This window comes from Typopeltis vanoorti, chromosome 22 (assembly GCF_054136105.1).
Source record: "Typopeltis vanoorti isolate ZY-2024b chromosome 22, IOZ_Tvanoo_1.0, whole genome shotgun sequence".
Taxonomy (NCBI): Eukaryota; Metazoa; Arthropoda; class Arachnida; order Uropygi; family Thelyphonidae; genus Typopeltis; species Typopeltis vanoorti.
The window spans coordinates 29,515,026-29,540,078 of record NC_143570.1 but is presented as its reverse complement, the minus strand read 5'-3'; the positions used below and the strand labels follow the sequence as shown (position 1 = coordinate 29,540,078).

Here is a 25,053-nt window from a genome sequence, read left to right as displayed (position 1 = left end):
CCTTAGCCCAGACATGATGGTACAAAGTTACTACAGGTAACAAAAAAAAAAAAAAAAAAAAAAAAAAAAAAAAAAAAATCATGGGTGGTAGTCATATAAAAAGAAATTTCTGATTCTTGACTAGGAACTTCTAGATTCACAGTTCTGTTTCCTTTGTCATTGACTGAATTGTCATGGGCAATGCATGCACTGTTAATATTCTTTTTGAAGTGCACAAGAGAGAGAGAGAGAGAGAGAAAAAAAAACTTCATTGAGAAGGATGTTATGAAATGTAAATGGATGTTGTGCAGAGATGATGACCAGTATTAGTTCTGGAGCACACACCTCTTATGCAAAATTGGGGAGGGAGGGATATTATCAGAGCTAGGAAGCCTTATTTGTATCTAAGGTTCAAGATTCTTCTGATGATTTTCTTTTCTGTCAGAAGACCATAGGAGTGAACAGCATGTTGCTCCAGGTAGGGTTGAAAGTAATTTGCCTTGATCACCTATGCAGAAGTTGGAAGAGAAAAATTATACACATTAGCATTGCATTTGCTGTTATAGAATAATATCATTTGGGTGGGTGGTTGAGTGTGTGTGTGTGAGAGAGAGAGAGAGAGAGAGAGAGAGAGAGAGAGAGAGCACAGATGGAGAAAAATTGCTTCCAATGTCATTTCCAAAGGAGCAGAAGAAAAGACTAACTTGCACAAAAGGCTAGTTTTGAAATTAGAATTAGGTTTCTTAATGGCTGTTTTGAAATTGTTGAAGGCTTCAGCATGCTGAGAATAAAGATGAAATTTTTTTGTCTGAAATCACTTATAATATACTGCTTATTTTTTTTTTTCTGCTTTATTATATGCATTTATTCATATGCTATACACTTGTTGGGGAAAAAAAAGCACGGCTTAGATATGAAGTGGGAATTTTGCATGCAGTGAGAAATGAAGGCCTCTGGAGAGTGAAAACTAATGGAAAGAAAGAAGAGTCTTAGAAATTATCCCACTGGGCACTCTTGTAATGTGAAAGGATATAGGTAGAGAATAACTACTGGAAGGGTGTTTCACTGGTGATGAAACTTGTAAAAAATTAGGATCTGAGAAATGGCGAAGTAAAGTGACCTCAACATATACCTGGAGGGAGAAAAAAAGGTTAAGAAAAAAAAAAAACTGATGTTGAGTGAAGAGGATTATTTGATATTCTGGTTGGCAGATGGAAGGCAAATAATTCAGATTCTCTTCCAGCTTCGTCAGCAGAAATGAAAAAAGCAGCCAGTTGAATTTGTGGACATGAAAGAACATCACTGTTTGGATGAAGTCAAGCTTCAAGCATACAAAATCCAAGGTCCGAGATATTTTCAGAATTAGTTGAGTAGTAGAGATAACAAGAAAATCTTAAAACAGGAAAGGCAGAAAAGAGGATATTCATGATATGGCATCCTCTATAAAGGAAAATCAGACCTCATCTACCAACCATTGGTGGAAGGAATCATACAGAATGTAATTTGAATAGTTTTATGGACTGTGATTAATATAACTGCTATCTGGGTTCAGTGAGAAACATGTGGTTAGATCTGAACATAAATCATGTGATGCCGCACATAATTTATGCTGGTATTTATGCTGAAAATATTAGTGTGGTCAATGTGGAAAAAAAATTTGTTAAGGTTCCTATATATTTTTAAATATTTTTGTAAGTTTTTTTTTTTTTTTTTTGGTAGAATATTTTGAGGGATGTTTGTTTGTTAACTGCAGCAAGATCCTATGTGATTTTTACTATTGTGAGTGTTTTAGTGTTTTAAAAGCAAAATAAAATGCAGGGATGGGAAGTGCAGTGAAAAGAGATATTCAGAGGTATATGTATATCAACCCTACCAAGAGTATCCAGCCTACATTCCATAATATGATTTCAACAGTGTCTCCCCACATACATACTGCACTACTTGATGACCTTCTAAGTATAATATCGACAGTGTAGGTGTCAGCAGGATTATGTGCCAGATGATCAGTAAACTTCCTGATGTGTTATCATCAGGATTGATCCTGTATACTAGAAGGCCTGCAGAACTGCTTTACTCTCAAATGGAGGACGAGGTTCTGAATCTCTCATGTTGGCAAGGCTTTGAAGAGTATCGCTCTTCAAAGGCCAACCAATCATGCAATAGACACTGAAAGCAAGATGGCAGCTGCTTTATCTATTCATGAATTATTTTAGTAATTTTGTGAAATGTGAGGATGCTACATATATTCATTGGATTATGTGGATAAGTTATGAATTTTTAAAGCAGATGGAAGGGGTATGTGCAAGTATGACTTAACACATATTAGATGGGCAGAGCAAGTGTTGATGTATCAGTGAATGAGGGCAAAAGTAGCATGAATGTATCAAGAAGAATGAGGCAATTAATATGAAATTATTAGTTTCTATATAAAAGTAGCCTAGTGTAGCGAGTCAGGGAAATGAAAATTAGATGACAGGACTGTGAGCATAACATACCAGGATTCATGTGAGACAGATAAGATATGGATGCAAGGATGGCTTCAATGGGAGAAAGAGAGAGTCCAAAGAACTCTCTCTCTCTTTCTCTCATTGAGAGAGAGTCAAAAGGACTCAGGAATAAGGAAATGTGGAAAGAAAAGGGGACCAGGACAAAACTACTGTGCTTACATACCAATGCAATGAATATTAACAATAAAGAGTGTACAGTTTGTGGCCTTGATACAGTTAGTCAATCAGTCTGCAAATCATCAGTCAGTGAGACATAGTTAATAGAGAATAGTGTACTGGCTGGAATGGAATAGGATGGTGATAGCATTTTTCAAAAAAGACAGAAAAGATAAAAGAGGAGGTGGGGTATTACTGATGATTTCAGAAGATTTGTGTCCCCCACCATGTGTAACATGAGAAAAGTAGTACTGATAATGGCTTTGAGACCATTTGGTGTGAGGATGAGGTAAGCATGAATTTTAGATATTTAATGGGAGTGTTGCTGTAGGCCAGGAAATGTAGAGGGAGATTATTCTCAAATGGAGAGATGAACCTGGTGAGTGACAGTAATGGGTGACTTTAACTATGAAAATATTGAATGAAAGCAGGAGATAACATGTGAGTAAGGAGACTGAATTCTTTGCTCTGCTTAGGAACTATTTGATGCAGCATATAGATCAGGGGTTCCCAACCCTATGCCCGCAGGCACATTGGCACCCATCAACCAATTTGTGTGTGCCCGCTGCTGTTCAACCGTGTGCTGTATAGTTTGAAATAATCACGCAACAATTCATGGCATGCTATATGATGCATACGTTAATGACACATGACAAGTATTAAACGCATACAATGTAAAGTAGACGCACATTCAAAGTTGTACATTCCAGTTTAAGAACTGGAATATCATCATATTCTCCTAATTATGAAGCACTGGCCAATGAAATGCAATGCCAAAGATCACACTAACTTACATATATATATATTTAAATTTTTATATAATGTAAACTTTTAAGTAATAAAACATTTGATTATAATGTAAACTTTGTATGTATTCATTTAACAAATGAATTCAAAAATAGAAAAAATAGATGGTGCCCGGCGCCCTATTGGTATTTTAGAATGTGCTCTAGGAAACAAAAAAGGTTGGGAACCCCTGATATAGATGAATAACACATGGAATGAGTGTTGGATTTAACAATGCTGTCTTATACGGTAATAATAAAGCATGTCACCATAATGCCATTGAGGAAAAGTGATCATGTGGTTTTGATGTGGTTTTCTGTCAAAAAGACAGAAAAGATAATGGAACAAAAAAAAGTGCAGAATTACAGAGCAGGGGAGTATGATAAATTAAGGAAACACATTAGTGATGTGTAGTGGCTTTATCAATTGAAAGGGAGAGAAATGAGCAGCCTTTGACTTGATCCAGAATCAGTTATGTATGGAATGTCAGATTATATTCCTCATGGAATTATATAGGAACTTCTGAAAAAGAAGATATTACACAGGAGATATAAAAAAACAGGGTATCCCTCAGGAGCACAAGGAGTATAAAGCACAGGCAAGGAAGATGACAAGTGTAGTAGTGGGGAAGGAAAAATTGGCATATGAGAAGAGATTCACTAAAACAGTAAAGAAAAACCAATAATTTTATGGTTATGTCACTAGTAGAAAAAAGGACGAATATGGAAAACTGGCTTCTAGTTGCTGGAGATGGAACACAGATCACATTCGCTGATGATGTAATGAAAAATGTTCATTGAGTATTATGTTAGCATGTTTCATGTGGGGGGAGGGTATGATAGTGTGAATGGAAAGGGTTTAGAATATTAAGTAACCTTGATGTTAGTATGATTCGGAGACTGCATGGGATACCACATGTATTGTGAGAATGTGCAAAATAGGAACATACTGAAAGTGTCCTTAATTTGCTTGATCAACAGGAATCTGGCAATTTCCAGAAAAGTGGAAAGAAAGAAAAATAGTGCCACTGCATAAGATAGAATCCAAGTAAGTAGTGTACAACTATAGGCCAGTGTATATATCAGATGTAGTACTAAATATGTTAGAGGCTGGTTAGGGACAGAATGCAAACCTGAATTGATGAGAATGAATATCTGGTCATCTTTCGAGAGAGAGCACAATCAGTTTGTTAAGGTGAAATCTTGATTTAGTAAGCTGGCTACCATTCATAATAGGGTGACTAGCGTATCAGATAGGGATGATGCTTATAGAGTCCCTTATCTGGATAAGGGACTCTATAAGTATAAATGATTTTGCTAAGCATTTGATAGAGTATCCGATAAACTATTGTTGAAACTGAGCTAAATTGAAAAAGGATAGTCAGTAGCTGGGTGTTACAGGGATAGTAGACTGGTAGGAACCAGCAAGTTGTGTATGGGGGTTGCAGTGGGGTAATACAGAGTTCTGTTCTAAGAGCACTGTTATTTATAAATTAAAGATACCAAGAAATTATATACCTGGTTCAATCCTTTATCCAAGTGTAAGCAAACAAGTTTGCACCTGAACTATTTTCAGGACTTGGGCAACTCGTATATAGAAACTTATGGCTTCACATCACTTGCCTTAGTATCCCATAATGCAAAGCACATATCCTTACAGGTATGTATAATGCTATGCATTATGGGAAGGGTCACTACCCAGACTTGTTTCAACCTTTATTGAGGTGAAAAAGTAAAGGATTGCTCATCATAGGTGCCTAGAGTAGTTAGTATAGGGGTGAAAGAGAACCTGATAATATTGGGAGAAAAATGAGAGATAGAGAAAAGGCCTCAGCTCTTTTATATCATCATATAGCCAAAGGCAATCAGTTTTCCTTTTTCACCAATCTCATATAGATTAACAACCAAAAGACAAATTGAAACTAAAGTGCAAGGATGACTGATAGTCCCATCTGAGTTAACTGCCTTGAGTTGGCCTTCTCTGCCTGGGATTTCTCTCCAGTCATTCCTGCAATTGACTATAAGACCACATTGAATAAAGAAGATAGAACTATTTAAAAAACCTCTCACAGCAAGAATAGACAGAATTTTCTCTCCTGGTGAATATTGCACAATATCTCCTAGAATGCTTCTTTCTAAATATAAAAATCGTCTGACTGAACAATAAAATTTCCACAATACAATATTATAAAGCATTTGGATGTCATCTTGCTGAATTTGAAAACAAAATGGTTTTCAAATTCATGTTTCTTTCTAACCTTCCACAGAAAGCCACAGTAATACACCGCAGCAAGTTCAAGTATGAAAGACTATTCATGGAATCAGCCTCGGCCCTTAGGAACATGCCAAACCTCAACAAATTTGGATGCATGAAACTGCCCCAAATTTGGGAAACTTTTATCAGAAGAACTTCAGCCCAAAGGCCAAGAACTACCAATATAGCCCGCCAGGGGGCACCATCAGGACTTTAGGAAACGCTAGCTTCAGTCTCATTTGCTGTTATTAGTACTTGTGTGCACGTGTCTTTGTAGTAAGTTCCCAAGAAGATGGCAACGTGACGTTCGCCGAAATATCGGAAAGTATATATTAAAGTTTATTTAATCTATATTTCTAGTATACGCTGTCAATTCCTTAATATTAGTTATCATGTTTAACCAGCGTATAAGCCTCTCAACAAGGTATTTTAATTCATTAATTATAAAAATCAAAATTCTCTTCTCATTGCTTAAAGGTGGTGGATATTGCAAAACAATAACCTGTTTTGTTGTAAGTAATGGAATGCCCATTACATTACATAATCTGTTCCAAACATGCAGGACAAGAGGGCAACTGTAAAATGCATGTTCTACTGTTTCCAATGGGTAACAGATGTCACAGATTGGATCTCCAATGTTGAAATACATCCATTTGATGGTGTTGATGGAAGGCGACCATATGCAATCCTCCAAGCAAGATCCCTGTTAGAGTATCCTTGGAACTTCCACAAACATTGTGAAACAAAGTATTGTTGTAAGTACCCGACTGTGGAATTTCATGGCAAAAGAGATTCAAGATTTCTTCATACCACATTTTACTTTTTTTAATGGAAAAAATGTCAATGCCAGAGTGTTTTAGCAGTCTTAAATTAAGCACAAAGCATTGTAGTATTCAGGAACAACTTCAGCTTTTGGACCTTTATAATCATTAACTCCAAAAGATGAAAACCCTAAGTAGTACAGGAGAAGGTCTGCACGTGTGATTAGCCTGCAATATTTTATGGATTTCTGAAACTGTATTGCTTAAATAGCAGAATTTTAAAACTGGAAGCCCAAATCCTCCTTTGATAGTTGAAGAAATTTTTTTTTAATTTCTTGGTATCAGCTGGACCAAACAAACTGCACTGCACAGGCTTACTATATAAATGTTTTTCTTCAGCTTCTGTGATGTCTGTAATATTTATTATGTATAACCAAGCAGGAAAGATTATAGTTTTGAGTACTATGGCTTTAGAAGAAAAGTGGCCCTATTTTCCAGTTTTCTAATGTTTCTAGTTTCTTGTATATACGTTCTTGGACTGGTAATATTGGATAAGTGGAGAATGGAATTCCAAGTATAACGATTTTCTCTTAGGGGTTAGTCTAAAAGGAATGCCTCCAAGATCCCACTTTCCAAAAACTTTTAATTTTGTCTTGTCTGCATTAGTAGTTAATCCACTGATCTTGCTGAATTTTTCCAAATTATCAAAAAATATATATGTGGAATCATTATCCTTCAAACTGCCCAATACATCGGCATATGCTAATACCTTATTTTCCTTCATAGCTGAAGGAACTGTTATTCCTCACGAAAGCATGTGTATTGTCGACTTCCTATAAGAATGGTTCAAGAACCAATGCAAAGAGCACTGGACTAAGAGGGCAACCTTGCTTTACTCCCTTTTGAATTTTGACTGGGTCTGGCAAGAACCCATTAACTAGGAGGCAGGTAGTTGAATTGGCATGGGCTCCTTCGATAACAGATAGCAGTTTTTTACCCACACCAATTTGCAGGAGGATGTAGAATTTTAGGGATGCCAGACATTATCAAATGCTTGAGATAGCACTGCCATCGACTGCTATTTCGTGTTAACTAAGCAGATTAGATCATGTATGAGAAATAGATTAAATTCTACTGCTCGACCTGATACTCCATACACCTGTGTGTTTTTAATTACGATGGTGATCTGAAAAGTTCTCAGACTAACAATGAAAAAACGAATTTATAATTTCAAAATTATTTGTATTTTTCAACATAATCTTCCTTAAGAGTAACACATTTATTCCAGCGATGCTCCAGCACCATTATCTTGTCCAGATCTTACTTTGCAGATCTTACTGAAAACCCTGTAGTGGTTCTCAGTAAGATCTGCAAAATATCCCTCTACAGCTGCAATCACCTCTTGATTCAAAGAAAAACGCTGCCCAGCAAGGAAGAGTTTTAGTTTTGGGAATAGAAGTCAGAGGGAGTCATATCTGGGAAATAGGGTGGATGTTCCAACCATTCATAGTGCAGATCCCTTAATTTTCCTATTGCCAAAACACCTAAGTGGGCAGGTGCATTGTTCTGATGAAAGATGATTTTTTTCTTCTGCAAACCGGGTCTTTTCTCACGAATTTTTTCGTCTAGTGTGATTAAAAGATTGGAATAATATTCCCCAGTTATCGTTTTACACTTTTCAAGATAATTAATAAACAAAATGCCTTTAGCATCCCAAAACACCGATGCCATGACCTTTCTTGCTGATGGAACTGACTTTGTCTTCTTTGGCACCGAACAACCAGCTTCTGTCCACTGTTTTGACTGCTGTTTGGATTCTGGTGTGTGTAATGGTGAATCCAAGTCTCATCCACAGTAATAAATCAATGCACAAAATCAGTTTTATTCTTGTTAAAACACTCCAAGCACTGTTCAAAGATTTTCATGCGAGTGCATTTTTGATCTGCTGTAAGCAAGCCCAGCAACCATCTTGTGCAAAGCTTTTTAATTCAATTCTTCATGCAAAATATATCTTACCCATTCTTTTGAAATGGCTATAGTCTCAGCAATTTCAGGTACTTTGACTCATCAGTCATCCAATACCATATCATGCACTTGATCAATGATTTCTGGCATTGTTACACTTTTTGGACATCCTTCACATGGATCATCTTCAAAGCTGGTACAGCCACATTTAAACTCAGGAGCCCATTTCTTAATTGTCGAAAACAAAGGAGAAGAGTGTCCATAAACTTTTATGAACTTCAAATGAATTTCTTTTGTCATTAAACCTTCTTTTACAAAGAATTTTATAACCTCATAATACTCAATTTTATTAATTTCAAGGGATACAGACAACACTTTTGCTTCAGACAGCTGTATAAAACAAGCTACTTGATAGAATGACTTGCAATTTCACATGGATGCTTATGACAGATGTACCAACTTAGAAAAAAAATCTTGCTGATACTGTTGCCATCCATGGTTGAGGCCAAGAACTTTTCAGGCCACCCTCGTACATCTCATTCCCACTTTGAGCCTGTTATTGATAATGGGGAAAAATATCTTGTAGTCACTATTAGTTAGAGAAATAGGTCTCCAGCAGCAGATTAATGTGTGGTCTCTATTAGTTTTTTTATAATGAAGACAGTATGGCTTGCTACAAATTCACTTGGTATGTGTCCTGATGAGAGAAAGGAATTGAATAGTATAACTAGAATGGGAAGAATAAAATCCCAGGCCTCATGATAAAGTTCTATCCCTAGACCATCAGGTCCTGGGGATTTTCTTGTCTGGCATTCTTTAAAGGCTGTGGTAATTTCAGATGCTATAATGGGTCTGTCAAACGTCATCTTGGATATAAACAGGAAAGCCATTAATGTTCCAAGAGTTATAATTTCCAACAGTACTGCGGTCTTCAAACAGATTTTGTAATGTTTTTGAAAGGAGTTAAGGATGTCTTGAGTGGTGGACATGTCTTCTCCATTAATGCAGATTTGAGTGATAGTCGTTTCTTTGCAAAATTTAGACCTTTATTGACATCTCATCAGTGGAAGCCAGATCCAGAGGTGATACATAAGGTTGAAGTCATATTTTCATATATGAGTTGCCAAAAGGTGTCACACATCTTATTATTAAAATACTCTGGATTAAAGGTAATTGTTGGAAGTTTTTCCACTTGGTTATACTATAAATTAAAGATACTAATAAATTATATACTTGGTTTAATCATTTATCCGAGTGTAAGCAAACTAGTTTGCACCTGAACTATTTTCAGGACGACTTGGATTATGGGATACTAAGGCAAGTGATGCGAAGTCATAAATTTCTATATATGAGTTCCCCAAGTCCTGAAAATAGTTCAGGTGCAAACTTGTTTGCTTACACTTGGATAAAGGATTAAACCAATTATATAATTTCTTGGTATCTTTAATTTACAGTATAACCAAGTGGAAAATCTTCCAGCACTGTTATTTAATTTACATATCAATGATATACTTAAGGATGTAAGAGGAGATATTCAGTTGTTTGCTGATGAATGCTAAATTTAGTCAAGACAATGTCGAGAATTTCTGAAAATAATGTTGTTGCAAGAGGATTTCGAAAGGAAGGTGCTTAGGGCTGAAGAATGGGGATATCATGTTAATGATGCCAAGTAAAAAGTTACTCACTTTAACCAGAGAAGATGAATAAGGTTTATTATATTGGGGAACTTTGATTCTGGAGGTGAAGAGGCAGGGGATCCAAGGATATTGGTAGATAAGGAACTGAAGTTCAATGGACATAATCACAAAAGGTAAGAGTTACCTAGAAAATGGCTACTATAATGAGAACTGTTACAAGAACAGATAAGAAGTTGACAGTTCGACTGTATAAGGTACAAATTAGGTCTCATTTAGATTTCTGATAATCTCATGCACAAAAGTTTGTAAATTTATAATACAATAGTATTATAGGTGCACTAAGGATTAGATAATCTGGTAACACTGCTGTAGACAAACGTTTTCAAGAATTCCAGTCCTTCAGGAAGCAAGGTGATGGTGGCTTCACGGGATAGGTAGCAAAATGACCTGTAACATAAGCACCTCCGTAGCGCAATTGGAAGAACGATGGTACGTTGCGCCCTACGATTGGAAAAGGCCTAAGTTCGATTCTCGTCATGACGGAAGGAATCTTTATATGGACATTTTCAATCTAATGTGAGTTAGCCGATCTCATACGGAGGTAGCAGGGTTTTTCCCTCCCAGAAACTCGGGTTTTTCATCCTGCATACAGACAAATCGGCCCTTCAGAACACATGCAATTTACAGACAAAAATATACTAGCTGTGGTGGTGGTAGTGGCCAGTATATGGCACTAACGTTGATGATAGAGGTTCGATGTAGTGGTGGAGATGGAGAGTTGTACAATAGGTGTTCTCCCGCGATGAGTCTTTGGACTCCTTGAAGGTGTCACGAATAATAATAATAATGTTATGGAAAGAAGAAGAAAACTTTAAAACCAATCCATAAGCAGATCATTGGCATTGTCCATATCTAATTAAGTTATTTGATAATGAAGCATTAAGACATTTCATACAGTTCAAGCAGTAGAACTGTCATTTAAGATTTCTGTGAACAATGAGCAGAGATACATAACTGACATCGTACAGGTCTGGAATTATTATATTATCATACAGGCACCTCCATGGAGTCCAAAGACTCAGTCTATCCACACAATCTGTCATAACTCTCCTTGAACTCATTAACAGACAAAGCACTCACAACTGACTTTGGCAACCCATTCCACTCATTCACAACTCTCCAAGTAAAAAAATATAGTCCTCACACACCTACTAACCACACCTTTATTCAACTTCCAGGGATGACTCCTTGATTTGGTCCCTCTAGTCAAGTGCTGAAACATTTCCCGTGCATCTATCCTATAAAACCCTTTAAGCAACTTCAATGTTTTTTCATATCCCCCTCTTTTTCTCCTATCCTCATAGGGAACATTCTGCAGGCCACTCATCACCTTGATCACTTGCCTCTGAATCCTCTCCCCCTGCTTCCTCATCCCCCAAGGGATTGAGAGGATTGATTTGAGTACAGTAATCGATGTGGACATATCAAGGCCTTATAAAGAGCATTAACAACCTCCTTATCTTTACTTGTTAATGTGTGCTTCAATAGCCAAGTAATCTTATGGGCTACCTTAGCAACCTTAGCAATACGTCCTCTAAACTTAAACTCACTGTCCACCACCACCCTGAAATCTCTAGCTTCATCTATTTCCTGGAGTACAGTGCCATCAATGTGATACATAGCTTATAATCAATTATCCCAAAATGCATAACTTTACATTTCTTGACATTAAACTGATACCCATTAACTTTTATCTGTACTGACAGGCTATTTAAATTTTGCAAAACTGCTTGTTAAGTAGGATAATAAATAGGTGAAGTTTTTTATGAGTTTCAGACTTTGCTTTATAGATTTTCTATGATTTTTGTTTTAATGATAGTCTCACCCACAAAAAAACTGTGAAAACCTATATGGGCACCTCCATGACCTATAATAATGTGTTACCACCATGGGGCTAAGGTATAATCCTGCAATCCAGGCTGTTTTCAAGCCACTACAAAACAGTTGTATCTTACACCAGACAAGGAAAATCATCTACAACTTAAAACATTCACAAACTTCTATGCTGCACAGCATATTAAATCCACACGTTACAGGTTAAAAATCGGAGACCTGGTCAACAACACCCATTAAGTTGAGAGGAGATTACCATTATATATAAATTTCTAGTAGATGTGGTTTGATGGATGTAACTAATTCATGAGAAATAGATTAAAGTTAGTTACATATCCTGGTTTACACTGAATGCTTGAAACACTTTAGAGGGATCATATTTTTGTATTCATTCTAAGACAATGCTAATGTCATTTAAGATCTTTGCATCAGTTTTTTTTTTTTCTTAACTGCTGTTAGATAAATGCAGTTATGCAATTAAGTTAAAGTTGCCAAGAAATTATATGCTTGCATACAAGTAGCTCAGTCATGAAGAAACTTCATGACTGAGCTACTTGTATACAGATTCCTTAGTATCAGTGGGAGCCAGACCTAGAAGACAAAGAAAGATCTAGAAGACCAAGGTTGAAGTAATGTAGAATATATATAGAGTCCGTCAAATGTAGAATGTATATAGAGTCCATCAAAAAAATGTATACACACTTCAGCAAAAGAAAAACCTGTATAAAAATTGTAATACTAAATTTATACAGACATCATGGGATGAATAAAGTTACCTTTGACTTCTACAATTACACGAGGTGCTCAAAGTGGTTACCATTAGCATCCAGACACATTATTACAGTGAACTACTGCTTGGGTAACGTTGGCCAACGTGACCAGTGGGATTGCTGCGCATGCCATTTCAATTTCTTTCCAAAGGGCCACAAGTTTAGCTGGTTTTCTATGATACGCTACATCCTTTAGAGTCCCCATATAGGTAGAAGTCCAAGGGTATTAAATCAGGAAAACGTGGGGGAAACTCAACTGCATCTCTTCGTCCTATCCATTGTCCCTACAAACTCTCATCGAGGTAAGCTTTCAAGTCTCAGTGGTAGTGTGCCATCTTGTTGGAAGAGAAACTGATCATTCCCATAAAGTGCATAAATAGCAGGCAAAATGGATGTGAGTAGCATGCCTAGGTACACTTGACCAGTAACAGTACCTTCAAAGAAGAATGATCCTATTAAACCCCTAGATGACAATCCACAACAGACATTAACTGCCTTGTCCACATGAACAGCCAGATTTCTCGAGCCCAGTAAACACAATTATGCCGATTCACTGTTCCTTTAAGCTTAAATTGTGCTTCATCAGACCAAACCATCTTCCTCACAAATTTCTCATCTACCATGTGTTGAAAAGCATTAAAACAACACTGCATTCTTCAATCAGGATCATCATCATCATCAAATTCCTGCCATGTACCCTCAAGGGGTGTACTACATGAAAAATTTACATCATTACTAACTTCCTATCTACAATTTTCCTCCAAATCAGTCTGTTACTTGTCAAGACTCCAACATTGTCAGATCTTATATTTCTATCGTCTAAGGCACTTTGTACCATATCAATCCACCTATATCTTGGTCTTCCTCTGGATCGTTTTCCTGCCAACCTGGCAGAAAACACTTGTTTTGCTAATCTTTCCTCACACTGTTTAAGTGACATTAACACCTGAGATTAGTTCTGCTAATGCATTCCTGGATGCTGACAATGACAAGTTCTTTCCTAATATCCTCGTTTTTAATATGATATTGCCAGTGATGCCATCTGTTCAATCAGGATCGTCTTCATGTAATAATCTTAGGATGTAAACTTTCCATTTAGCTGCTTTAAGAATGCACGGTATGCTTACACTGCTAACTCCTGTCTCATGTGGTAGACTTCTGTGGCGAGCATGTAAACTGTTTCAACACCATAGCCGAGGAAGCAGGACTTGTTGCTGTGTGAGGCCTCCCAGATTTTTCCTTGTGCAAATCACACACATTACCATGGGTCTCACACTTATTACGAATACATGGAATTGTCAGGCACATGTTGGAGGTTGTGTTGCAAACACACACCTCCATTATCGTTGAACTTCACCAACATTCTCAAATTTGAAATACCACTTAAAAATCTTGCATTAGTTGAACAACAATCGTGCTTTGGCCATTTTGTTTGACTGTCCCACCAGTCACTTGTTGATGCTAGTATTCATGTGAGTAACAACATCTTTTGAGAGAGCATCATACTACACATTGCTACCTTCATTCAATCCAACTTCGAAAAAAGTCCATAGATGACGTCTGTTAAAGTATGTATACATTTTTTTGATGGACTCTGTATTTCCCAAATACAAGTAGAGAAAAGATGCATCTCTTTATTAAAAAAACTCTCAATTAGAGACAGTTGTAGAAAACTTTTTCTCCTGGTTATAAATTAAAACTCCCACTGATGAGATCTCATTAAGGTTGAAATTGGTCTGGATAGTGGCCCTTCCCATAATGCATAGCATTATACACATCTGAAAGGATGCATGCTTTGCACTATGGGATACTAAGGCAATTAATATGATAATCATTAGCTTCTATATACAAGTAGCCTAGATATGAAGAAACTTTAAACTTTGTTTGCTTTTGCTTGGATAAAGAATTAAACAAGAATATAATTTCTTGGCAACTTGAATTTAATTTATAACCAAGTGAAATACTTATCTGCAGTTATGCAATTTTATATGGCATATAAAAAAATTGCCTTCTTGATTTACATGAGTTAGTTTTTGTGTAAATCTCTGATATAGCTAGTTATATAGCTACTGAATAATAATAATTACTACACTGAGATTTTATTAGCCTAATTTGCTAACGAACTACAAATCTATTTAAAAAACTTTTCTCAACTGACCTTTACTTCATACAGATAGAGATAGTCTGAAGAATAGCTAACTAGCATTTCTTCTCCATCAGGACTATAACTAACTGATGTAATTCTGTGGCTGCGCCCTTCCAACTCAGGAACACTGAAACGTGATACCATGGCTTGCATACCGCTACCACTATGACTACCTAGAAAGAGGAAGAGAGAGAGATTATGATATATCAACTGTGAGTGACTGAGAAAATTGCAATGAGTAATTAATAATATTATGAAGTTTTAAACTATACAAATAAATTGTTTCAAAAATGACTATTTACACAACTCTCAGGAATTGATTACTTCCTTAGTTAAGAAATCACATTATTATATTACTGTAAATCAGACACTAAATTCTTAAATTTCCTTTACTTATATTTTGTAGCATTTGTACTCAGAAAAAATTAAAACCTAATAATACTGTAGTACTATAGGCAAGTAAAAAGTTGAAAAAAAGTATGAAGGCTACAAATTTTTATTATTATTATTATTATTTTGAATACCTGTAGAGTAGATGAATAAGTTTCATCAGAAGTATAATCTCATTTCACAGGACGGAAATATAGGATATGAGTGGTATAGTGAGTTTGCAGTCCAATTAAAAAATGTTCACTTGATGTCTGGATTTTAATAGGTTTCAATAAAATAGCAGAATCGTAAATGTGTATGGTAAATGATCTTCAAAAATGATATAACAGGCAAGGTATAAAGCACAAAAAAGTAAAATAAGTTTGTAACTGAAGAGACTGTAGAAAATTCAACAATCTGACTGATGTCTGTTGAACAGTGTCTAGAATTTTTACATGGGCTCTGATAGCCCTTTTTAGATGTCAAAGCAGAACTTTACACTAAAATGATCTGGGATTAATAGACAAAGATAAGAGAATATCTTGGGGCAGAAGAGAAATCAAAGCTTTCAGATACCAATGCAACTCTATTATAGGTGTGATATGTTTATGTTAGGCAATTATCAAATGGCAGCCAACAGCCTGGATTTAACCCTTGATGAATCATACCCAGCATAAAATATTAATGTCTTGACGGCATGTGTGTAACTACCATTTTTCAACAGTGTCCATGTTTTCTTATTCAACATTATGTCCATTTTCTTATTTAACATTATGACTTATGACATCTAAGAGTGGAGGATTTGGAAGGCAGTGACACTAATGGTTTTGAAAGAATATGGTATGAGGTAGAGGTGGACAAGATAGGATATTTAGTGGGATGTTGATACAAGCCAAGGAGCACAAAGGTTGGGGAGCAGGAGATGTTTAGGCAGTTCAGTTTGCCAAGTGCAAGAAGAATGATTGTTATGGGAGAGTTTAACTACAGCAGTATATGCTGTGAAGAGGAAAATGCATGTAGTAATAAGGGAATGGAATTTCTAGAATTCTTGAGGGACAAATGTCTTAGGCAACATGTAATAGAGGGAACAAGAGATTCAAGAGTTTTGGATTTGGCATTAGAATCAGAAGAGCTGATAATAAGTGAGATGCCATCGCTTCCCCAGTTGGAGAGAGTGACCATGCTGTTTTGACTTGAAAGATGAACAGGCATGCAGGAGTGTCAAAGAAAAGGGAACATATGTGGAATTATAAGGCGGGTGATTATAATAGTCTTAGATATCAACTTGGGACAGTTACATGGAGGGCAGAATTGGAAGGCCTAGGATATCAATAGTGCTTGAGAAATTGTGAAGGAATATTTGTTAGCAGGAATAGTAAGCTGTACTCCACAAGTGATGAAGAGGAAACAATTTGGTGTAAAGTGGATGACAAACAATATCAAACAGGAACTGCAGTTGAAAAAGAGATTATGGAAGAGATATAAGGAGAGGGGTGGAGACAGATACACAAAGAATATAAGACACAGGCCAGGAGAGTGACCAGTATGGTGAGGAAGGCAAAACTGGAATATGAGAAGAGATTGGCACTAAGATCCAAAGAAAATTCCTAGGGAATTTTTTTAGCTATGTGGCCAGTAGGAGGAGAAATGATTGTGGAAGAATGACATTGCAGGATAAAAATGGGAATAGAGTGACTGATGCAGAGGACATTGTGGAGTTGTACAATGAGCACTTTATTGCAGTATTTCATCCTGGAGAAGAAGGTAATGTTTGAATACTAGAGGTGCAAGAGGAGAGTGTGTTCCAAATACTGAGTACTCTGGATGCCAGTAAAGCTGTGGGACTGGATGGTATTTTACCACAAGTTTTGAGATAATGTGCTAAAGAACTGATAGCTTCGTTGACCTGGCTCTTCAAATAAAAGTCTGCCTGTGGGAAAGGTACCCAAGGAATGGAAGGAAGGTAAGATAGTGCCACTCCACAAGGGCAGTAGCAGACTGGAAGTGTCTAATTATAGGCCAGTTTGGTGTCGTCAGTAGTTGTTAAGGTCTTGGAGAAATTAGGAGGGACCATATACAGCACTGGACAGATGAAGGTAATGTTATCTATAAGAATCAACATGGGATTTGTTAAGGGGTACTCTTGCTTTAGTAATATGATTGCCTTTTATAATAAAGTGACAACAGCAGTTGATGAGAGAAAGGCATATACTGCCTTTTTTTGGATTTTGCAAAGGCATTTGACAGGGTGGCACATTTTTTTTATTTTTTATGTTGGGTCCATATACAGGAGGTTGGCTGGTCAACCTATAGTACGTTAGTACTGTATATGGGTGATGGGTTGTGAAAGGAGAAATTTGTTTACCTTTGATTTGAACGCCTGTATATTGTATTCCTCGGGAAATACGTCAGGGGGAAGACTGTTCCACAGTACTGCAGTAGCAGGGATGAATGAGGAGGAGAAGAAACTTGTTCTGTGGGTTTCGAGGTGTACTGTAAAAGGATGGTGGGTGGAAGCTGTATGTATTCCAATGGGCTTGGTACAGGGTGGGGGGATTATTGATGCTGTTTCAGATGAACGTTTCCCGTGAAAGTATTTATAGAATATACAGATTGCAGAGACCAAGCATCTATGTGAAAGTGGGGGGAGCAAGTTGGTGAGGGTTGGGTCATTTATTAGTCTAATTGCTCTCCTCTGTATTGAGTCAAGCATTTTGAGGGAGCTTTTTGGAGCCCCACTCCAGATGTGAGAGCAGTTCGAGAGCTGGGTGGATTTGTGACTTGTATAGAGTTAACAACTGTTTAGAGATGAAGTAGCATCTTGAGCGAAAGAGAAAACCTAGTTTTTTGGAAGCTGAGGATGCAATGGTTGTGATGTGTTTATGACAGGAGAGGCTTGATGTCAAGGTAATTCCGAGAAGAGAAATTTCGTCTTGTCTGTGAATTTGAGTGTTATCAAAAACAATGCTGGGGCAAAATGGTTCTTTTTTGTGAGAAATAAGACATGATAAGCTGATACTTAAGTTGCAGCATATGGATTTAGATGTCGAGTTAGTCAACTGGATTCAGGATTAGCTGTCTGATAGGTATCAAGTGAGCTGTGTATGATGGGGCAATATCAAGGAGACAGAAAGTTACAAGTGGGGTTCCACAGGGCTCAGTTCTGCGACCTGTATTGTTTAACCTTTATATCGATGACATTGTCAATGGATTGCAAGGGGATATTCAGTTGTTTGCAGATGTGTCAGTCCTGCAAGAGGATTTGAATAAACTAAACAGATGGGCGAATGAATGGGATGTCGGTGTAATGCAGCAAAATGTAAAGTCTTGAAATTTGGGATGCATCGATGGGAGGCTGCATACCCAACTGGATGAGCTGTACTGGAGGAAGTAGGGGAGACAAGAGATCTGGAGGTGATTATTGATAGAAAACTGGAATTCAGGGAGCATATTGCAAAGGTGGTGAAGATAACACAGAGGATTGCTGCAATACTGAGAAGGACACTGATCTTCAGAGATAAAAGAGTTATCATTCCATTGCATAAGACCCTGATCAGACCACACTTAGACTATTGTTCTCAAATTTGGTCCCCAGGATTTGAAGGGGATAAATTAACTGTGGAAAGGGTACGGATGCAGATAACAAAGATGGTTTGAGGACTATACAATGTTAGTTATGAGGATCGGCTGAGGGAATGTTGTGGACTGCAGAGTTTAGTGGATAGAAGAAGAAGAGGTGATATGATCGAGACTCTTAAACTGTTGAGAGGCAGTTACAGTGGTGACACTGGGGAGTTCTTTCACTTGGTGGAACAGCAGGAACAAGCGATGACAAGGGGGCCATCCTTGGAAGTTACAAAAGGAAGCTGTGAGCAAGAGGGTGGTGAGTGGTTTCTTTGCGAGGAGAGTGGTTCAACTGTGGAATGCATTGCCTGATAGAGTGGTGAGAGCAAGAACCGTCAATGAGTTTGAGAAGTTGTATGATAGACTTTGTGTTTCCTAGAAAGGACCTCCCATGATGAGTCTCTTGACTCCATGGAGGCCTGAATAATAACAATAATAATTTGCTATTACTTGTTAATGAATAAATATTCATCTTATATTATTAAAAAAATATGGTTTTAGAGAGAAAATTTTATTATTATGTAGGCTCCTCTAGGAAGTCGAAGACTAAGTGAGAATACCTCTTCCATGTCACACAATGCTAAAAAAAATACTTAATCATATCTTTCCTTGTAAACATTTACTGAAACTGTACTTATAATCCATTGGTAGCCCATTCAATAATCCTGACATCCTCTTGGTTATTCTCTACAGGACGATTTCAATTGTCTCCTCATCTCCTCTAAACATGAGTGAGCATATCAAAGAACAGTAATAAATAAGTTGTCTTATCCAAGCCTTGTGCCAGAGAAGAATAACTTCCTTATAAGTCAGTGTTCTCTTTAACATTTATCCATTTGTGATGAATTAATTACCTTAGCAATGTGACTGATAAACTTTTAACGCTCTGTCAACCATCATCTCTTCGTATTTAGCTTCAATGACCACATGTATCAAATTAAATGCATTAAAATAATAATCTGCCTGCAATATACCCAGTCCAAAATGCATAACCATGCATTTAGCAACAATGAATTGATATTCACTGTTCCTTGCCCACAAAAATAGATCATAATGCAAAAATTCTCTATCAGAAATGTCTCATATATCCTTTCTTAATTTTGCATTATCAAAAACTAATTGTATATTACTATACAGAACAACCCCATTCATCTGTTCACTGAATATCAACAGATGCTGTATAGTCACTCAGATGTTCGGTGATGTGCCACACCAGTCCTCACCATGTGGTCCTGTTGTATGCTTTTCTGGAGGCTTCAATTCTCTGAAAAATCAGTCACTCCAGACACACCATCCATCCATCCATCCATCCATCCATCCATCCATCCATCCATCCAGTGGTGTAGCTAGAGTTTTTGCCACCCCTCTCAAAACACACCCAAAATACTACAAAAAGTCAAAACGATGTATAGGAAAATAAATTAAAACACTATGTTTATTTTTGAATTAAAACTTTAATTTCAACTTTCTAAAATGTGATTTTTCTTGCTATTCTGTTAGCAAAATTGTCGAAGACATTGACGAAGTCTATTTCATAGTAATGTAGGTAATTCTTAATCAATTTTATTTAGAAAAACTCCTCTCACAACTAGCAACACAGCAATTGTGAGGAAAATCCACAGTCGTATTACAATATTTGGAAATGAGTTCTCAAGACTGTATTTTATAATTAACTGCAAAGGTTCAAAGAGGTTCAAAGTGCTGCCCTGGGCGGACCGCCCAGGGCAGCACTGAGATCTTCTGCCTTGGCCCTTTGCTATTCTTCTGCTGAATATGCCTGCCCAGTATGGTCCAGATCCTGCCATGCTGAAAAACTTGATCCAGCATTGAATGAAAGCTGCCGCTTAATTACAGGATGCCTGAAACCAACACCACTAAAAGACCTGTATACTTTGGCTGGTACTGCACACCCTTCAATTCGAAGATCTGCATTCTCAGCTGATGAAAGAAGCAGACAAATGAATGATGAATGTCACCCACTGTTCGGCCAGAACGCAGTGCCCCAAAGACTAAGATCCTGACATAGCTTCCTGACAACTGTTGAACTACCTAAAAATCTCCCAGAGACAAGACTTCAACAATGGTTTGCACTATATCCTGAAAATAATACTGGTATTCCAACAGCCGAACATCTTCCACGTGGTGCCCACCAGGACTGGAACACTTGGAAAAGCCTAATCAGACTCCGGATGACAGAACACTGCAAACAAAACCTCATCAAATGGGGCTACCTCACTGGCCCAGACAATTGTGAGTGTGGGACAACCGAGTCCATGGAACACCTTCTTTCTTGTCCCTTTCTTCTATCGCCTTGTGCAAAAGAGGACCTTATATATCCTGCACAGAAAGAGCAGTTGATGATGCAAGATAACTGGAGGAACATCTGACCATGTTTATTGTATATAAGTCATGTATAGTTTCCTTTTTTTCATATTTAATTATTATTCCCTGTATAATTCACCTACCAAATCTAAGCTAATCTCATTGTAATGTATCCTAATTTGTTGTAAATCATGTTGTACCACTTACTTACTACTCTACTACTTGTGTTTAGATACGAAATAAAATATATAAAAACTATTTTATATTTACAGTGATATTTCAGTTATTCAGCATTTAAGTAAATTAACTTTGATGTCATACTAGAAGTCATATGACTTCTAGTATAGCATCACACAACTTCACCATTCCACAAAGATGGTGCAAATACTGACAGCTTGGTAAGAGCTTGCACAGAGAAACAGACTGACAGAGAATCTATACTTTGCAATGAACAACATGGGTTTACTAAGGGAAAGTTATGTTTGAGTTAAGTGTTCACATTTTATTATTTCATGGGTGAGTTAGACAAGGGGAACGGATATACCATCTTAGTATAGGCTTGGAGTGAGACTGGAATGGATTATAATAAACTACTGGCTTGGATAAAAGGATGGATGAATGACAGATATCAAAAAGTGGTATATTATTATTATTCAGGCCTCCATGGAGTGAAAAGACTCATCGTGGGAGGTCCTTCCTAAGAAACACAGTCTATCAAGACTCATCATGGGAGGTATCCCTAGGAAACACAAAGTCTATCATACCACTCCTTAAACTCATTGACCGTTCTCGCTCTCACCACTCTATCAGGCAATACACTCCATGGTTCAACCACCCTCCATGCAAAGAAACCACTCCTCACCCTCTTGCTCAGTTTCCTTTTGTAACTTCCAGGGATGGCCCCTTGTCATTACTCCTTCCTGCTGTTCAACCAAGTGAAAGAACTCACCAGTGTCAACCCTGTAACTTCTCAACAGTTTAAAAGTCTCAATCATATCACCTCTCCTTCTATCCACCAAACTCTGCAGTCCACATTCCCTCATAACTAACATTGTACAGTCCTGAAACCATCTTTGTTATACACCTTTGTACCATTTTCACAGTTAATTTATCTCTTTCAAATCCTGGGGACCAAATCTGAGAACAATAGTCCAAGTGTGGTCTGATCAGGGTACAGTACAGCAGGCAAGAGAATGAAAGTATGAAAATGTGCGAAACTTGAGATAAGGAATAAGGTATTGTATGGAGATTCAATGATAGGATATATACTTAATGAGAAAATGATGAAAGTATGTTTCCCAGGTGCAAAGATCAAGGGTGTTAGTGAAGCTGTTACGTTACGAAGGGAGAGGTGAAAGAGATGGTTGTTATGGCAGGAACAAATGATTTAAAAGGGGAGAAATATGCAATGAGTGAAAACATGAAAGAGTTATTCAAAGAAGAAAAAAGGAAGAGTAAAGAAGTAAAGATTTTGAGTCTACTCCTATCTGTCCTATTATACTGAGGTATGATAGGACAGAGTTGAGAAGGGCCATGACTGCTAATGAGGCAATGAGAAGATTATGCAGTTTACAGATGTATGAAGTGAATTTGATCAATGAAAGGATTTATATATGGACGATGGACTGCATTTAAATGGTTTTGGGGTTAGATGTTTGGAGAAAGTGTTGTTTAGTGAAAGTTGGGAAGTGAAAACCATAGAAACTAAAGATTGGGATGTGGGGGGGGGGGGATTCAGTCAAGCATTTGTCTGGCCACCCCTGTGAAAAATTAGTACGTTTACAGAAATGATTATACATTGCCAAATGCAATTTGAAAGGTTTCTTATTCGAATGGGTTGGTAATGACATTACATAAGGAAAACTGTGGGTACAAGTGGATGTTGAAATGCATGTACATGAATGCTAGAAATATCAGGAATAAGGGAGGGGAGTATGTAACATTGGTCAGCTCAACTTGGTCAAAAATATCCCTGTAACTATATCATTTCTGGTTGACAGAAACGATATAGCTACAGGGATAGAATGTAAAGAATAATATTGTTATTTTCAGGTAGGATAGAAGGAACAGGACAGGAGGAGGGTTATTGCTGATGATAGCTGAAGAATTATAACAAGGTCATGGCCGATCTGATAGATACAAACAAATTGTTTTAATATAAATATTTTTACACATATCCAGTGTATAGCTTGGAGGTCATGATTAGCTGTGTATGAGTATATTATGAGTGATATTCCGACTGTTTATGTCATCAGTTTGGTTTAACACATGTTATGTAAAGGTGTGTGATATTTGATAGTAAATTGTATCCGAGAGATACCACTAACTCCGATGTCAGCATAGTATTGGTTTAGTTGTTTTTTTTATTTACCATTGAAAATGGCTGGAAAAATATATCGATTGTATTTTTGGTCTAGTTGTTTTTTTTTTTTATTTACCATTGAAAATGGCTGGAAAAATATATCGATTGGATAATCCATCAGATGTTGAAGAGATTCAGCAAATGTTACTCGAGTCCGATGATGAGAATGATGAGTAGAATGCAAAGGTGAAAGTGATTTAGAAGATGATGATTATATGAAAGTTCGTTCAGAAGATTTGGATACCGAACAAGATATTTCTAGTGAAGAGGAATTAGACATGAATGAAGAGTATTTTCTTGGAAAGGATAAGAATCAAAATGGAGGAAAATTCCAATAGGAAGACAGCCGCAGAATATTTTGTGTCAACTTCCGTTAGTTCAGCCAAACAAAAAATGCCAAGACAGAACTTGAAATTTGGAACTGCTTTATCACAGATGATATTTTAGATCTAATCTTATTATATACAAATAAATACATCGATTCTATTTTGAACCAGTATTCAAGAGAAAGAGATGCTAAACAAATAGTCAAAACAGAATTGAAAGCATTTTTAGGCCTCTTATATCTAGCTGGGTTTACTTAGCAACAATCGGCTAAATTTGCAGGATTTATGGTCTACAGATGGTAGTGGGATTGAACTTATTAGACTTATGATGTCTTTACAGAGATTTAGATTTATTCACAATTGTATCAGGTTTGATGACAAACTTACCCGCTTAGAACGCCCTGAAAGTTGACAAATTAGGGGCTGTGAGAGATATTTTCTCACCATTTGTAGAAAATTGTAAATTATGATACTCTATGGGACAGAATGTAACAATAGATGAAATGTTACCTGGATTTAGAGGCAAATATGGGTTTAGACAATATATTCCATCAAAGCCCAGTAAATATGTAATAAAAATTTTTCATTCAGAAATCTCCAAAGGTGTGCATAAGCCTTTACACCTGCATCAATTTCAGACACAATTTGAAGGAAATTCTAACAGCAACATAGATACGGCTCCCTTGACAAACAGAAAAAGGGAAAGATGTTTTACGTGCTATGCATCCAAAACGAGTCGCTTATCAAAATATTTTTGCACGTGTTGTAAAAAGTATTTATGCCTTGAGCATACCAATATTGTTTGTGATGACTGTTATGACCATTTTGTAAATCCAACTATTGAAGATTTTGAAGATTCTGATTAATTAATGTTAAATGCATTTGTTTAGTTTTATTTTCTTTCATTATCCATGTTTGTGTAATTTTGTAACAAAAAGTTTTATTCTTTACATTTCTTTCTTCAATAACTTCTAGATTGTAACTGAAAATAAATAAACTATCATGTATTATATTTCCAGTGTTTTTTTTTTTTTAAGTTTTATCACATTTCAGCACATACCAGTAATGAATGTCAGTAATGCCATTAGGAAAAAGAAAACCAGGACGTCCTCTTAAATGATTCAACGATGACTTCTAAGGCCGGAACAGGCCATGCTAGCCTAAATCCTTGATATGCATGATGATGACCAGTAATGA

General features: G+C 36.8%; 1 protein-coding gene across 5 annotated transcripts in view; it reads right to left on the bottom strand.

Annotated features, from left to right (window-relative positions):
* Nucleotides 1-25,053, bottom strand: part of LOC150094267 (DDB1- and CUL4-associated factor 6-like) — a 422,923-nt gene that overhangs the window by 235,276 nt on the left and 162,594 nt on the right. For all 5 annotated transcript variants that reach the window (XM_090411919.1, XM_090411918.1, XM_090411920.1 and 2 more), the window contains exon 8: nucleotides 14,866-15,026. In XM_090411919.1, coding sequence (XP_090268045.1) covers nucleotides 14,866-15,026 — 161 coding nt within the window. The remainder of the gene's footprint in view (nucleotides 1-14,865; nucleotides 15,027-25,053) is intronic.